The sequence below is a fragment of the Pan troglodytes genome, chromosome 1 (assembly GCF_028858775.2).
Source record: "Pan troglodytes isolate AG18354 chromosome 1, NHGRI_mPanTro3-v2.0_pri, whole genome shotgun sequence".
Classification (NCBI taxonomy): domain Eukaryota; kingdom Metazoa; phylum Chordata; class Mammalia; order Primates; family Hominidae; genus Pan; species Pan troglodytes.
Genome location: NC_072398.2, coordinates 198,132,573 through 198,146,928, shown reverse-complemented (window position 1 = coordinate 198,146,928; position 14,356 = coordinate 198,132,573). Strand labels below are relative to the sequence as shown.

Genomic DNA, 14,356 nt, shown 5'->3' with positions numbered 1-14,356 from the left:
AATGGTTACGAAGGATATTGGTCCTATTAAGGTGGCTTAAAATATTTTTTCCAAGAGACCAAAAGCCCTCTTTGGTCTTTACTCTTGCACAGTTTGTTATAGATTGTACTGAATTTAGAAGGCCTGAGGTTGGATTCTAGCTCTGCCATTTGCTGACCAATCCTGTGCAAGTCTGTCACAGATGTAGTGGGAAAAACATTGCATTTGGAATTAGACCTGGGTTTCGATCCTTGCTCTAACATTATTAGCTATGTATACTCAGTTAAGTTACTTCATGCTTCTGAACTTTAGTTTCCCAAGAGGGAAAAATCTATCGAACTCTCCATTTGGCCAACCAAGGGCTTGAACTAGACCTTTTGTAAGGAGTTAGAATGGGGGGCAATGGCCCAGAAAGGGCATCTAAGAAATGTAGCTGCTTAACCCCAGTGCCTGTGATACCTGTGTCTGACAACCATAAATTTTCTTAAGTCAAAGAATGTTTTCCATACTAAACTTTTTTTTCTAACTGCTTCCTAAAGAAATGAATAACTCAGTCACTAATGCAGAGAAATTACTTTTCATAGAGGCAGCTGCTTCAACACCTAGAACTCTCAACAATTGCTGGAATATAGTATTGGTAAAATAAAATAAGTTTTAGCAGCTCTAGGTTTAAATACAACAGAAAATGATATCTTCGATAAGATTAATTTTACAGAATTGTGTTGAGAGGCTAAGTTAGAGTTGTAAAATGTGTCTCAGAGCACCTGGTTTATAATAGGTATTTAATATTTCTTTTTCTCCCATTTCATTTCTAATATGAGTAAGTTTAACTAGGTCCCTTCTAATTCTAGAACTCTATAATCCCTCCCTTTGCTTCTCTTTCTCTAGTACTTTATTGTCCATACCATTTTATATTATCTCATATTGGTGTTTAATTTTCAGTGTTGTTTCTCTAGCAAGATTATACATTAAGATTATACATTATGTATTATACATTATGAGGGTAGGAGCTATACCTTGATTTCTTGGAAATCATAAAGAGACATATCATGCAGCTTGTGGTGTGTGATGATTGTAGCTCAAAAAATATCTTCTAAAAGAATGCATGAACTAGGCTGGGTGCAGTGGCTCATGCCTGTAATCCCAGCACTTTGGGAGGCCGAGGCAGGCGGATCACAAGGTCAGGAGATGGAGACCATCCTGGCTAACACAGTGAAACCCCATCTCTACTAAAAATACAACAAATTAGCCGGGCGTGGTGGCAGTCACCTGTAGTCCCAGCTACTCGGGAGGCTGAGGCAGGAGAATGGTGTGAACTTGGGAGGCGGAGCTTGCAGTGAGCCAAGATGGCAAGATCGTGCCACTGCACTCTAGCCTGGGCAACAGAGTGAGAGACTCCGTCTCAAAAAAAAAAAAAAAAAAAAAGGAATGCATGAACTAAAGTTAAAGCTCAGGGTGTGGTATGGAGGGTCATGGAGTAGGGGAAATTTTATAGTTAACAAGGCTACAAGTACTTTTCCAAATTTTTGAGTTCAGTATTTAAGCATTTCTTATACTTCTCAGATATGTGAAATACTAGCATTTTATCACCTTTCCCATCTGGAAAATAATTATAGATTAGGTCTGTCATTAGCTGTTTAAAAACTAGGTTTTAATTATACAACTAACTAAATATTCAAGTAGAAAAGTAAAATGATACAAAGTCCAACCTTGACCTACCTTTATGGTCCCTGCGAGTTATGATAGTCATCAATTTTTGTTTGTATCTTTTTTTTTTTTTCTTTTGAGACAGGGTCTTGCCCTGTCACCCTGGCTGGAGTGCAGTGGTATGATGACTGCTCTCTGCAGCCTTGACCTCCCATCCTCAAGTGATCCTCTCACCTCAGCCCCATGAGTAGCTGGAACTATAGGCGTGTGCCACCATGCGCCGCTGATTTTTCTATTTTTTTGTAGAGACAGCATTTCACGTTGTGCCCAGGCTTGTGTTTGTATCTCTAATGACCTTTTTTTTTTTTTTTGCATTTTTTCTATACATATATATATATATATATATATATAAAGATTTGTGTGTGTGTGATCATGATTAATTTTTAGATTTTGGTGGAACCTTAGACATTGCCTAGCACCCCTTTTCCATCCCTTTCCCATTTTGTAAATGAGGAAACAAGTCTAAATGGTCACGTGGCATACCCAAGTTATTGGAGCTGGCTAGTGATACAACCAGGACTACACCCCAGGTCTTTGGACTCCCACGCCAGTATTCATCCTACTAAAGTAGATGATAGTCTTAAGAAAGTATAAATTGTTGGGAGGAACAAAACTAGTTTGCTTAGTTGCGTAATTTTTTTTTCTTTGAAGATTTCTTTGGTGTTCTTGACTCAGAAAATCCAACTTTCTGGTATTACAAAAAAAATCAAGATTAAAATTAATACATCGAGCACCTTAAAGCATAATACAGTTGACTTTGTAATTAGCAGAGTTGAAAGTGATGAGAAGATCCTCTAATTTTCTTTTTGCCTGCAGGAAGGTGGGAGTCAATCATTTTGACAAGTCTCCTGAAAGGAACAGCTAGCAGGAACTGAAACCTTTTTCCATTTGGTCTCGTGGCAAAGGCAGAGATTGCTCCAGCAGCTCCACACAGTATGGAAGACAGTTATTTACCTTCTTGTGTTCTCGAATTTTGTTTTATTTCAAAAGTAATACATTTTTGTTTTGTGTTAAAGTGTAAACTGAATATTCAGACATTTTACATAATATACATTTGTTTTGTTTGTATGTTGTAGATATCATTCCATGATAGTACATACAGATCTACTTCATTGTGTTTTTAAATAATTGAAAAGTACTCCATAGCACAAACATACCATGATTTACTGAACAGTTCTCTTGGTAATAGACATTTAGGTTGCCTCCAGGATTTGGCTACTTTGAACATCCATGTATATATATATGAAGTTCTAGAAGTCAAATTGCTAGGTCAGATGGTATAGTCAAATTACTCTTCACAAAATATCATACTGACTTAACGCTTTTACTGATAGTGTGTGAATGCTCGTTTCTCCACATCCTCACCAATCCAGATTATCATGGCATCTTAATTATCACCATTTTGATAGGCAAAAGTATCTCATTGTTCTAACGTGTATTTCCATGTTTCTGGTAAGGTTAAATATCTTAAAATTATTTCTTATGCTACAAGTCACAGTGCAAAGATTTTGAAATACTAGAACATTACCCACATATAGTGGACTGGAGTTGGTATAAGGTTATTTTCTCTTCCTCAGTGAAATTGTCTCTTATTTCTCCAGAAATGATGTGCTCACGGGTGCCCTCTGAACAGTCTTCTGGTACCTCTCTCTTGCCTAAAGACGGTGCCCCATTTTCTTGGGATTGCTTGGATGAGGATGGATTGGATGACTCCTTGCTGGAGCTGTCAGAGGGAGAAGAAGATGATGGTGATGTAAATTACACAGAGGAAGAGATTGATGCACTGTTGAAGGAAGATGACCCATCATATGAGCAGTCTTCTGGGGAAGATGATGGTGGGCATGTTGAGAAGGGAGAAAGAGGGAGTCAAATTCTACTTGATACTCCCCAAGAGAAAAATTCATCGTACAGCCTGGGACCAGTAGCTGAGACTCCTGACCTCTTCAAACTACCTCAGCTAAGTACATCAAGTGGTCATGGACCAGCTCATACTAAACCATTAAACAGACGCTCTGTACTAGAAAAGAATCTTATAAAAGTAACTGTTGCACCATTTAATCCAACAGTTTGTGATGCTCTGCTTGATAAGGATGAGACTGATTCATCCAAAGATACTGAAAAACTCTCTTCCCTTGGAGAAGAGATGAGAGAAGATGGTCTTAGCCCAAATGAAAGCAAACTTTGTACTGAATCTGAAGGGATCAGCCCCAATAACTCTGCCTGGAATGGGCCCCAGCTCTCTTCTTCAAACAATAACTTTCAACAGACTGTCTCTGATAAAAATATGCCTGACAGTGAGAACCCTACGTCTGTATTCTCTCGGATCTCAGACCATTCAGAGACTCCTAATATGGAGTTATCCTGCAGAAATGGTGGTTCACACAAGTCAAGTTGTGAAATGAGATCTCTGGTCGTTTCCACCTCATCAAACAAAGTAAGTACATTTTATTCAAGGTGAAGAGAAAAATGAAATTATTTTTATTCAGATGTATAGCAGAGTTTCCATATACCTGCTATCTCCACACGTACACAACTTCCCCTGCTGTGGGCATCCTACACCACAGTGGTACATTTGTTATAATCTGGCAGAGCTTTGTATTCAGACAAATTGGGGTTTGAATCCTGACTAGCACTGTGACCCTGGGCTAATTATTTAGCCTCTATGTTTCCCCACGTTTCTTATCTAAATTGGAGTAAATAATACTTCATAGTATAATAAGGATTAATGAAATAATGTATTTATGTCACCTGGCACATAATATTAAATTACCCTCTGTTGAATAATTACTAAGATGGTAATTCTATTATTTTTCTTGTCTTTGGGCTTCAGCCTATGTCTCAATCTTTATTGCCATGCTATATATTAAGATACAGCACTAGCTCTGAATCAGCCATGAAAGAGCTGAAAAATCTTGGGCAATTTATCTAACCTTTTTGAGCCCGATTCCCTATCTGCCAAATGAGTGTAATAATCCCTGCCACGTAGGGTTTCTTTTTTTTTTCTTGAGATAGAGTCTCACTCTGTCCCTCAGGCTGCAGTGCAGTGGCACGATCTCGGCTCACTGCAACTCCCGCCTCTCGGGTTCAAGCAATTCTCCTGTCTCAGTCTCTCGAGTAGCTGGGATTACAAACATGCACCACCATGCCCAGCTAATTTTTGTATTTTAGTGGAGACGGTGTTTCACCATGTTGGCCAGGATGGTCTCGAACTCCTGACCTCAGGTGATCCACCCGCCTTGGCCTCCCAAAGTGTTGGGATTATAGGCATGAGCCACTACACCTGGCCAGGGTTTTTTTTTTTTTTTTTTAAGATTACAGAAAAAGATTACAGTTATCTCATTTGAAGCACTACTGTTATACGTGGTACACAGTAGTGTTCACGAATAGGCTTTTGTAGCCTTTAGTTAAAAAATATTTCCATAAATAGTGTTTTCAGTGCTTTTCTTATAACTAAGAATCACCTTTCCTTTTGCATTCCTTTTCCTCAAAAAAGCAGGATGTTCTTAACAAGGATTCTGGGAAGATGAAAGGCCATGAGAGAAGACTAGGCAAAGTCATTCCTGTTCTACAAACTAAGACCAGGTAATGTAAAGTATAATTAAATATTCTGATTTATTTTGGTTCTCTTCAATTTCTTTCTTCCCCTCCCCAGTTTCCTCTTAGTGCAGGGAAAAAAATCCCTACTCCAGGAGTAAGCAAACTTGAAGTTCTAGCACTACCAACTATGTGACTTTTGGCAAGTCAATTAATCTCTTACCTCAGTTTTTATGCATGAAATAAGGCTAATGATGCCTCCTCTGCTGCTTGACAGGGTTATTTTGAAAGCAAAATAGACATATTAGCGAAAACACTACAAAGGTAAGATATCTTCTCCTGTGCATGGGGCAGCCTGGTCACATATATGATAAGAGGTTAGAATAATTTTAACGAAAATGTTAAAATACAAGTAGTAGAAAATCATTTTGTTGTCCGTCCCAACTTGCATACAACTACCCTTGCGGAAAAATTCCAGTAGGGGTTGCAAATTTGCGTCATCTTTTCAATTTATTCTCTGGTTGCCAGGAGATGGCAGTGTCTTTACATGGTCCTTTTAAATTGAATCTACTAGAAAAAGCTTTTTTTAGAATGTTGGATCAGATTAGCTTCCTTACAGTGAGATTTAAAAAAATTCTTTTGATTATACATTTATTACATTAATTTTGCTTAAAAAATTTAATTAGGCCGGGCACGGTGGCTCACACCTGTAATCCCAGCACTTTGGGAGGCTGAGGTGGGCCAATTGCTAGAACTCAGGAGTTCAGTACCAATCTGCGCAACATGGCAAGACCCCGCCTCTACTAAAAATACAAAAAAATACCCAGGTGTGGTGGTGCACACCTGTGGTCCCAGCTACTAGGAAGACTGAGGTGGGAAGATTGCTTGAGCCCAGGGGACAGAGGTTGCACTGAGCCGAGATCATGCCACTGCACACCAGCCTGGGAGACAGACCTTGTATAAAAAATAAAATAAAAATTTAAATTATTACAAACAAGGCTAAAGTTTCCTTTGACTATCATCCCGAATCCCAGTTTCCTGGTTTTTTATTTTGTTTGCATAATTGAGAGAAACCTTGTGAATTGCTTACAATGTAAGTGATAATCAAAAGCTCACAACTCAGGCTACTTGGGACAGTAATAAATTTGCAATCTCAATATTCTCATCCACTGATTCTTTAGTACAGTCAGTCAGTATGAGTATGGGCCAGAAATTGCTCTCACCAAGGTCATCATTGCTCTGATTGCCAGATCTAGTGATTCTTTTCAGTCTTTATCCCATTTAACTTTTCAGTTTCACTCTAGAAAGCTATTTTCTGACTAACCTTGAATTACTCAATAAATGCTTTCTCTAGGGACTAGTAATCTTCACCTTTCTATTCCTTGTTAGCAGGAGGTTGTATCTATTTCCTTCTCTTCGTCTTTTTTTAAATTATTTGATTTTTTTAGAGACAGGGTCTCACTCTGTGGCCCAAGCTGGAATGCAGTGGTGTGATCATAGCTCACAGCAGCCTTGAACTCGTGGACTCAAGTCATCCTCCCTCCTCAGCCTCCTGAGTAGCTAGGACTACAGGCACATGCAGCCATGTCCAGCTAATTTTTTAAAAAAATTTCTTGGGTCTCACTGTGTTGCCCTGACTGGTCTCAAATTCCTAGCGTCAAGCAGTCCTCCTGCCTGAGACTCCCAGAGTGCTGGGATTACAGGTGTGAGCCACCACACCCAGCTTCTCTTCTTTTTCTCTTGATTCCATACTCCATTTTAGTTTTTTTTGTGTATGACTAATACTGTCCTCTGCCTCTCGATCATAAAGATAATTTTGCCTCTGAAACTTAGTTCTAATCAATCAGCAGTATATCACTTCTCTCTACAAAACGCTATATTCCTGTTTCTAATGGGCTGTTTTTCTTTTTTCTGGTTTGCTTTATTCAAGGACTAATGTTCCAACGTTTTCACAGTCAAATCTAGAACAGCAGAAGCAGCTTTACCTCAGGAGTGTCATTGCTCATATAGAAGACCCAGAGGACACTAACCAAGGTAACATGGTACCCAGAGAAAGGCATATAAAACATGTGATGTGACTTTCTCTTTCCGGTGTAACAGCTTAAACTGGTAGATTGTTTAGAATTTTCTTAAATTCTTGAGAAAGATAACTTCCTTACTTAAAAGATTTTCACTTAAAAGGATTGCCTAACCAGATAATTCTCGAAGTGGTTTGGTTAACCAGTTTTAGAGAGGGATCTAAGCACGTTTACAACAGTACATGAAAGGTGCCTCCCTCATGGTTGAGGGCTTTAACCCAGACCGGTACATTTTTGCTAGGGATTTTTTGTCTGAAAAATAATGGAAGTGGATGACCAGGTGCTGCTTACTAATCAGTGGTTTTTAAAATTTGAAATGTTTTATTTCTCCTGTTACCTTCAGCATTTAAAAGCAGGCATTTCAAACACCATTCTGCATTTTGGCTTCTGAATAAAAGCTCTTGAAAGGTTTGGCTACCTTCCAGATCCTTCAAGTTGTGTTCTCCCCACTTCATTAGAAGATATTGCAAACCAAAGTGACTAGATTCTTTCTCCAGCTCTCAAGAGACTACAGTCCATGTTATCATTCAGCCTGAACTATTGGCTGATGGGAAAGCTCCTAAAGGGGAGACTTACGGGAAGAACTGAAGGTGAAGAGGTTAGAGAGGTTTTATACTGATAAAAGAATCACTTATTAAAAAGATCACTCCAGGCTAGGCATGGTGGCTCATGCCTGTAATCTCAGCACTTTTGGAGGCAGAGGCAGGCAGGTCATTTGAGGCCAGGAGTTTAAGACCAGCCTGACCAGCATGGCAAAACCCCATCTCTACTAAAACTATAAAAATTAGCCGGATCGTATTCTTTTGGGAAAAAAAAAATTAGCCAGGCGTGGTGGCACATGCCTATAATCCTAGCTACTCAGGTGGCTGAGGCACAACAATCACTTGAACCCGGGAGGCAGAGGTTGCAGTGAGCCAAGATCATGCCGTCGCACTTTAACATGGGTGACAGAATTGAGACTCTGTCTCAAAAAAAAAAAAAAAAAAATCACTCCATATTCTGTCATCTTCATTCATTCAGCAAACTTTCTCGAGTATTTCAGTCGTGGTAGTTTTGAAGATAAGGAATTGGAAATGGAAATGTAAAGAGGAGTAAGATAGGGTCTTGGCCCTCTGGGAATTCATAGCCTAGAGAAGAAGATAATTACACTGCAGTATTGATTAGAGTTCTAATAGAATTACATATAAAGTACAGTAGGAGCAGGGAAGGAGTCCTTCTGCTTGTGTTTGGGAAAAGTGGAAGATGGGGAAGGAGGATGCCCTAGGTGAGCTCCACAGAGAAGATAATTAGTTTAATTACTCTAAGATCTATTGTAAATCACTAGGGAGGGTTTTAGGAGAATTTTTGGTCCTTTTGCAGAGGAGACTCTTCTTTCTTTTGACAAATCTTGAATTATGTAGTAGTTTTTCTTGTTTGTTTTATAATATTATGATGAGACATCAGTCAGAAGAATTTTTTATCCCGTATCCTTTTATTTTTCACTGAATATTTCATAAGCAACCAAATATTACTTACACTGATTTCTTAGCCCTCTGCTTGTGAGATCCCTTTGCTAGAACTATTTTAGGTCTGATAGAAGTAGAGAAACCTCTCCTCTCCACCTCTCCCCCCATCATTGGAGGGGCAAATTTAAAAGAAACCTGTCTATATTCAAGCTCTGTGGAACAGGCCTAGTCATGTCATTGCTTTTCCCTCTGTGAGCTGACTCCTTTTTTAATATCCTAGGCAGTTGACACTGATGATATCCAGTTATGTTTTCTCTCATTTGGAGCATTTAAAGAAAATTTCCCGAGAAAAGCAAAGAGCAGCTGTTCACACTATAACATCATTTTCAATCTTTTCCCCATTCAGCAGTTCCTTTCCCAGTATTACCACAACAATCTATATCCCATGAAGAATAGCTAGAATAACTATAGTGAATAGGCAGCATACTTTAGTGGTTGAGAGAGTAAAGTCTAGTCTAGAGTTAACATCTGGGTTCACATCTTGGCACCACTGCTTACTGGCTGGGTGAGCCATTAAATATTGATTTGTAAAATTGGGATAATGACAAGGCTTAACTTACATGAAAATTATACAGGTATAAAGCATAGAACAGTACCTAGCTCTAGTAACTAACATTTATTGAATAGTTGCTGTTACCAGCAAGAAAGGATATTTTTTCATACTGAAGTTTTTTTTTTAGGTAAAATAGCGTTATATCTAGTGTTTGTTTTTAAATCACAGCCAAAAAATACTGGAAACAGCTTTGATAAAATGTTGATAAATGAAGGTGAGTGGTGAGTATACTTTCTACTTTTGTGTATATTTGACAATTTCCATAATTAAAAAGTTGTTTTTTAAGCACGTCTTTTAGGGCATTCATTTTTTTCAGCATTACAAATTACTCTAAAAATTTCACAGACCTCTGGCACTTCCTTCTGCCTTCCAGGAACCCAGTATAATATGAAGTTTTTCTATCACTTCCCATTGCCCAGTATTCCTACATCCAAAATCATAAGATTTGTATATACCTTATTGCAAGGGCGGGGGTGGTATGTTCTTCACCTTTCCTCCATTTGTATGTGAATTATAGTGCAGCCAGAAGCACAAAAGGGGAGCGTAGTACTTCTTGTCCTCCTTCCTTTTGAGATGTTTATTGCATTTAACCTTGAAAAAGTGTAATTCTTCAGGTTATCAGACACAGAGAAATTAGTAAGGAGTAGATTCAAATGTAGTTCTTGTCAGTTCAGTTTGAATCCTCTCCATTGGGTTAGTTATCTCTTTTCACTTTATCAATAATGTATATATTATTGATGTAGAATGTAACAAAGTAAATCATCCTTCAACTCCATTATTCTAATGTAAGTGTAATCTCTTTAGTTTAGTGCCCCATGGGTTTTTTTTTTAATAATAACACTTAAAAAGAAATACCAACAACTTCCTTTCTGGTATCCCTGCAAATGGAAAACTTTCTATGAAATTATAAGTACTTAAAGTAGAAAAGGATCATTAGGAGCTTCTCTTTAATCTCCTAACACATAAGTCTGTTCTATATATTTTTGCCAGGTGACCGTTTAGCCTTTGCTTAGAGTTCTAATAATGCAAAACGCATTACCTCATAAGGCAGGTCATTCATTGCTTAGAAAATTTTAGTTGTTAGAACGTTATTCCTTACGTTGAGTCAAACGTGGCTTCCCTATAACTTCTAGTGGTAGTTCCTAGTTCTGCCCTCTAGCATCATGAAAAATAACTTTGTTCTGTCTTTCATTTTTTATTATTTTCTTTTTTTTTTTTTTTTTGGAGACAGAGTCTGTTGCCCAGACTGGAGTGCAGTGGCGCGATCTCGGCTCACTGCAGCCTCTCCCTCCCGGGTTCAAGCGATTCTCTTGCCTCAGCCTCCTGAGTAGCTGGGACCACAGGCGCAGACAACCACACCTGGTTAATTTTTGTATTTTTAGTAGAGACACGGTTTCACCATTTTGGTCAGGCTGGTCTCGAACTCCTGGCCTCAAGTGATCCGCCCACCTTGGCCTCCCAAAGTGCTGGGATTACAGGCGTGAGACAGCACCCAGCCCATTTTTTATTCTTTCAGACATTAGAAATAATGATTCTCTCTCCTACAAAGAAAAAAACTTAAAATCACCTATAAATCTATCCTGCCACCTAGAAATAACAAAATTAACATTTTGATAATAATCTTTCCTGTAAGGTAGAATATATACAGGGAAATTACATATTAATAGTTTATAATCTGCTTTCTTTGTACTTAATGTATTTTAAGGACCTTTTCATGTTAAATATTTGAAATTAAGATTTTTAATGATTACAAAGTATTTTATTATATAATTTATTTCATCTTGGTAAATTAGATTGTGTCCATTTTCATTAGTAATGCTGCAGTGAACATTCTGGTCAATAAATGTTTATGTACAACTCTTATTTCTATAGGATGAATCCCTAGAAGTGGAATTGCTGGGTAAAGTATATAAACATTTAAAAAACTGTTACATGTTACCAGATGGTCCTGCTCCAAAAAATTGTATTAATTTTTAGTGTCACCAATTTGATAGGTAAATTTTAACATATTTTGTGTTAATAATTGGTCAGGTTAAATGTTTTTTGTTTATTGTTAATTTATATTTAATCATAATTTTTAAAAAATCATCTAATATATATTCCATATTCCAATTTCCATAGTTGTCCCAAAAATATATTCTTGTAACTTTGGTGAAATAGCATCTAATCAAAGTTCACATTTAGTTATTGTCTCCTTAATCTCTTTTAATTTAGGTCACTTGTTTTATAGATTGTCCCACATTCTGAATTTTGTCTGTTTCTTGTGGTATCATTTAATTTGTTCCTCCATTCTCTGTATTTCCTGTAAACTAGAAGCTGGGTCCAGAGGTGGGATTAGATTCAAATTAAGTGTTTTTGGCAGGGATAATTCCTAGGTGCTATTGTGTATTCATCCTACACTATACCCTACACTATATCCTTCTAATCAAATCAGCAGGCATATATGACACTTAATGACAGGTTGTTCCACAAATAGTAATACTAAGTTTGTTAAGGTGTTAACTGCCATGTCTTTCCATCGTAAAGTACATTTACCCCTTTTTAATTAGTAAATTATCTGTGGGGTGATGCTTTGGTACCATGTGAATATCCTGTTCCCCAACAACTAACTGTTCACCTAATTGCTTGAGCATTTATTGATGATCCTTGCTTGAATGAGCTGCTGCACTGGGAGTTACATAGAAAATGTTCTTTTTTGGCCAGGCGTGGTGGCTCATGCCTGTAATCCCAGCACTTTGGGAGGCTGAGGCAGATGGATCATCTGAGGTCAGGAGTTCGAGACCAGCCTGACTAACATGATGAAACCTGTCTCTACTAAAAATATAAAAATTAGCTGGGCATGGTGGTGGGCGCCTGTAATCCCAGCTACTTGGGAGGCTGAGGCAGGAGAATCTCTTGAACCCAAGAGGCAGAAGTTGTAGTGAGCGAAGATCAGGCCATTGCACTCCAGCCTGGGCAACGAGCAAAATTCCATCTCAAAAGAAAAAAATGTTCATTTTCTAAATATATAATTTCTTCTACAGTTATTAACTAGCATTCTTTTATAAAGATTTTCTATTACTTTACTATTACTATAACCTCATGGATTTTTTTAAAGAATCAATATGTTGTAATCAATTATAGCTACTGTTCTTGGTTTTTCTTTTTGATGCTCAATTTGTCTCAAATTTGATAAATGGGAGCTCCTTCAAGATGACTCTTGTTCCTATTGACATGATCCCATTAATCTTTTTTTTTAATTGTGGTAAAAAAAAATACATCTAACATAAAATTACCATCTTAACCATTTTTAAGTGCACAATTCAGTAATGTTACATATATTCACATTGTTGTGAAACATATCTCCAGAACCTCTTCATCTTGCAAATCTAAAACTCTATACCTACACAACAGTTCCCCCTCTCTCCCTTCAGTCTCTGGTAACCACCATTCTACTTTCTTTTTTTTAAAATATGACTACTTTAGATACCTTTTATAAGTGGAATCATACAATATTTATCTTTTTGTGACTGGCTTATTTTGTTTAGTATAATGTCTTCAAGGTTTACCCATTGTGGCATGTGACAGGATTTCCTTCCTTTTTAAATATTTTTATGTTTATTTTTTTTCTATTTTTCTCACCACTCAATTTCCTTCCTTTTTAAGGCTGAATAATATTCCATTGTATATATACACACCATTTTGTTTAATCCATTCATCTGTCAGTAGACATTTGGGTTGCTTCCACTTCTTGGCTATTGTGAATTGTGCCACTATGAACATGGGTCTACAGATATCTCTTTAAGACCCTATTTTTAATTCTTCTGGATATATATGCAGAAGTGGGATTGCTGGACCATATGGTAGGTCTGTTTTTAATTTTTTGAGGAACTTCATACTGTTTTTCATAGCAGTTGCACCATTTTGCAGTCCTACCAACAGTGCACAAGAGTTCTAATTTTTCCCCATCCTTGCCAGCACTTATTTTTTTGTGCTTTTTTTTTTTTTTTTTTTTTTTTTTTGAGGCTGGAGTCTCGCCCTGTCATCCAGGCTGGAGTGCAGTGGTACAGTCTTGGCTCACTGCAACCCCTGCCTCCCACATTCAAGTGATTCTCGTGCCTCAGCCTCCCAAGTAGCTGGGACTACAGGTGCACTCCACCACGTCTGGCTAATTTTTGTATTTTAGTAGAGATGGGGTTTTGCCATGTTGGTCAGGCTGGTCTCGAACTCCTGAGCTCAAGTGATCTCCCCATCTCGGCCTCCCAAAGTGCTGGGATTGCAGGTGTGAATGAACCACTGTGCCTGGCTTGTATTTTTGTTTTTGTTTGTTTTTTTTTATAGTAGCTATCCTAAAGGGTGTTAAATCAGTATTCATTGTTTTTGTGTCCCAACTAAGTATTGTTCACTGAAAAGCCGAGTAGTATATTATGGCTTCATTTTCTTTCTTGAATTGTTTATTTTTGTAGAGTTGTTAATTGCTTCAGTTTCTTTCATTAAATTTTTTTTTGGAAGAGCTTTTTCCTAGAGCCTTCTGTTCTACTGCTCCAATTTGCACTGCTTGTTCTTTAGCCCTGCAACAGAGCTGTCATTCCCAGGATTTTCCTCTGCTGCCCTCTTGGGTTGAATCCTGTTTCTTGGATCCTATATCTTGCTCTTTCTTATTTTTGGTTTTAGTAGAGGACATCCTCTGAGAATATCTAAGAAAGGGTGCATAGATGTTTTCTTTGTGTCTACATATCTGAACATGTCTTTATTCTATCCTCATACTTGATTGATAGTTTGATATAAAATTCTAAATTTAAAATCAATTTTTGCTCAGAAATTTGAAGACATGGCCAGGGGCAGTGGCTCACGCCTGTAATCCCAGCACTTTGGGAGGCTGAGGTGGGCGGATCCCAAGGTCAGGAGTTCGAGACCAGTCTGGCCAATATGGTGAAACCCCATCTCTACTAAAAAAAAAAACATACAAAAATTAGCCCGGTGTGGTGGCAGGTGCCTGTAGTCCAGCCTGGGCAACGGAG

General features: G+C 37.8%; 1 protein-coding gene across 18 annotated transcripts in view; it reads left to right on the top strand.

Moving 5' to 3' along the window:
* The window catches only part of S100PBP (S100P binding protein), a 41,465-nt gene that overhangs the window by 5,384 nt on the left and 21,725 nt on the right, over nucleotides 1-14,356 (top strand). For 7 of the 18 annotated variants that reach the window (XM_003307956.5, XM_001164617.6, XM_009453119.4 and 4 more), the window contains 4 exons: nucleotides 2,503-2,619; nucleotides 3,288-4,120; nucleotides 5,180-5,268; nucleotides 7,151-7,254. In XM_003307956.5, coding sequence (XP_003308004.1) covers nucleotides 3,290-4,120; nucleotides 5,180-5,268; nucleotides 7,151-7,254 — 1,024 coding nt within the window. In that variant the 5' untranslated portion in view covers nucleotides 2,503-2,619; nucleotides 3,288-3,289. Of the gene's footprint in view, nucleotides 1-2,502; nucleotides 2,676-3,287; nucleotides 4,121-5,179; nucleotides 5,269-7,150; nucleotides 7,255-9,524; nucleotides 9,571-11,228; nucleotides 11,257-14,356 lie in introns of those variants that run through there. The other 11 variants (XM_054665446.2, XM_054665437.1, XM_009453129.5 and 8 more) reach the window with 6 other exon arrangements.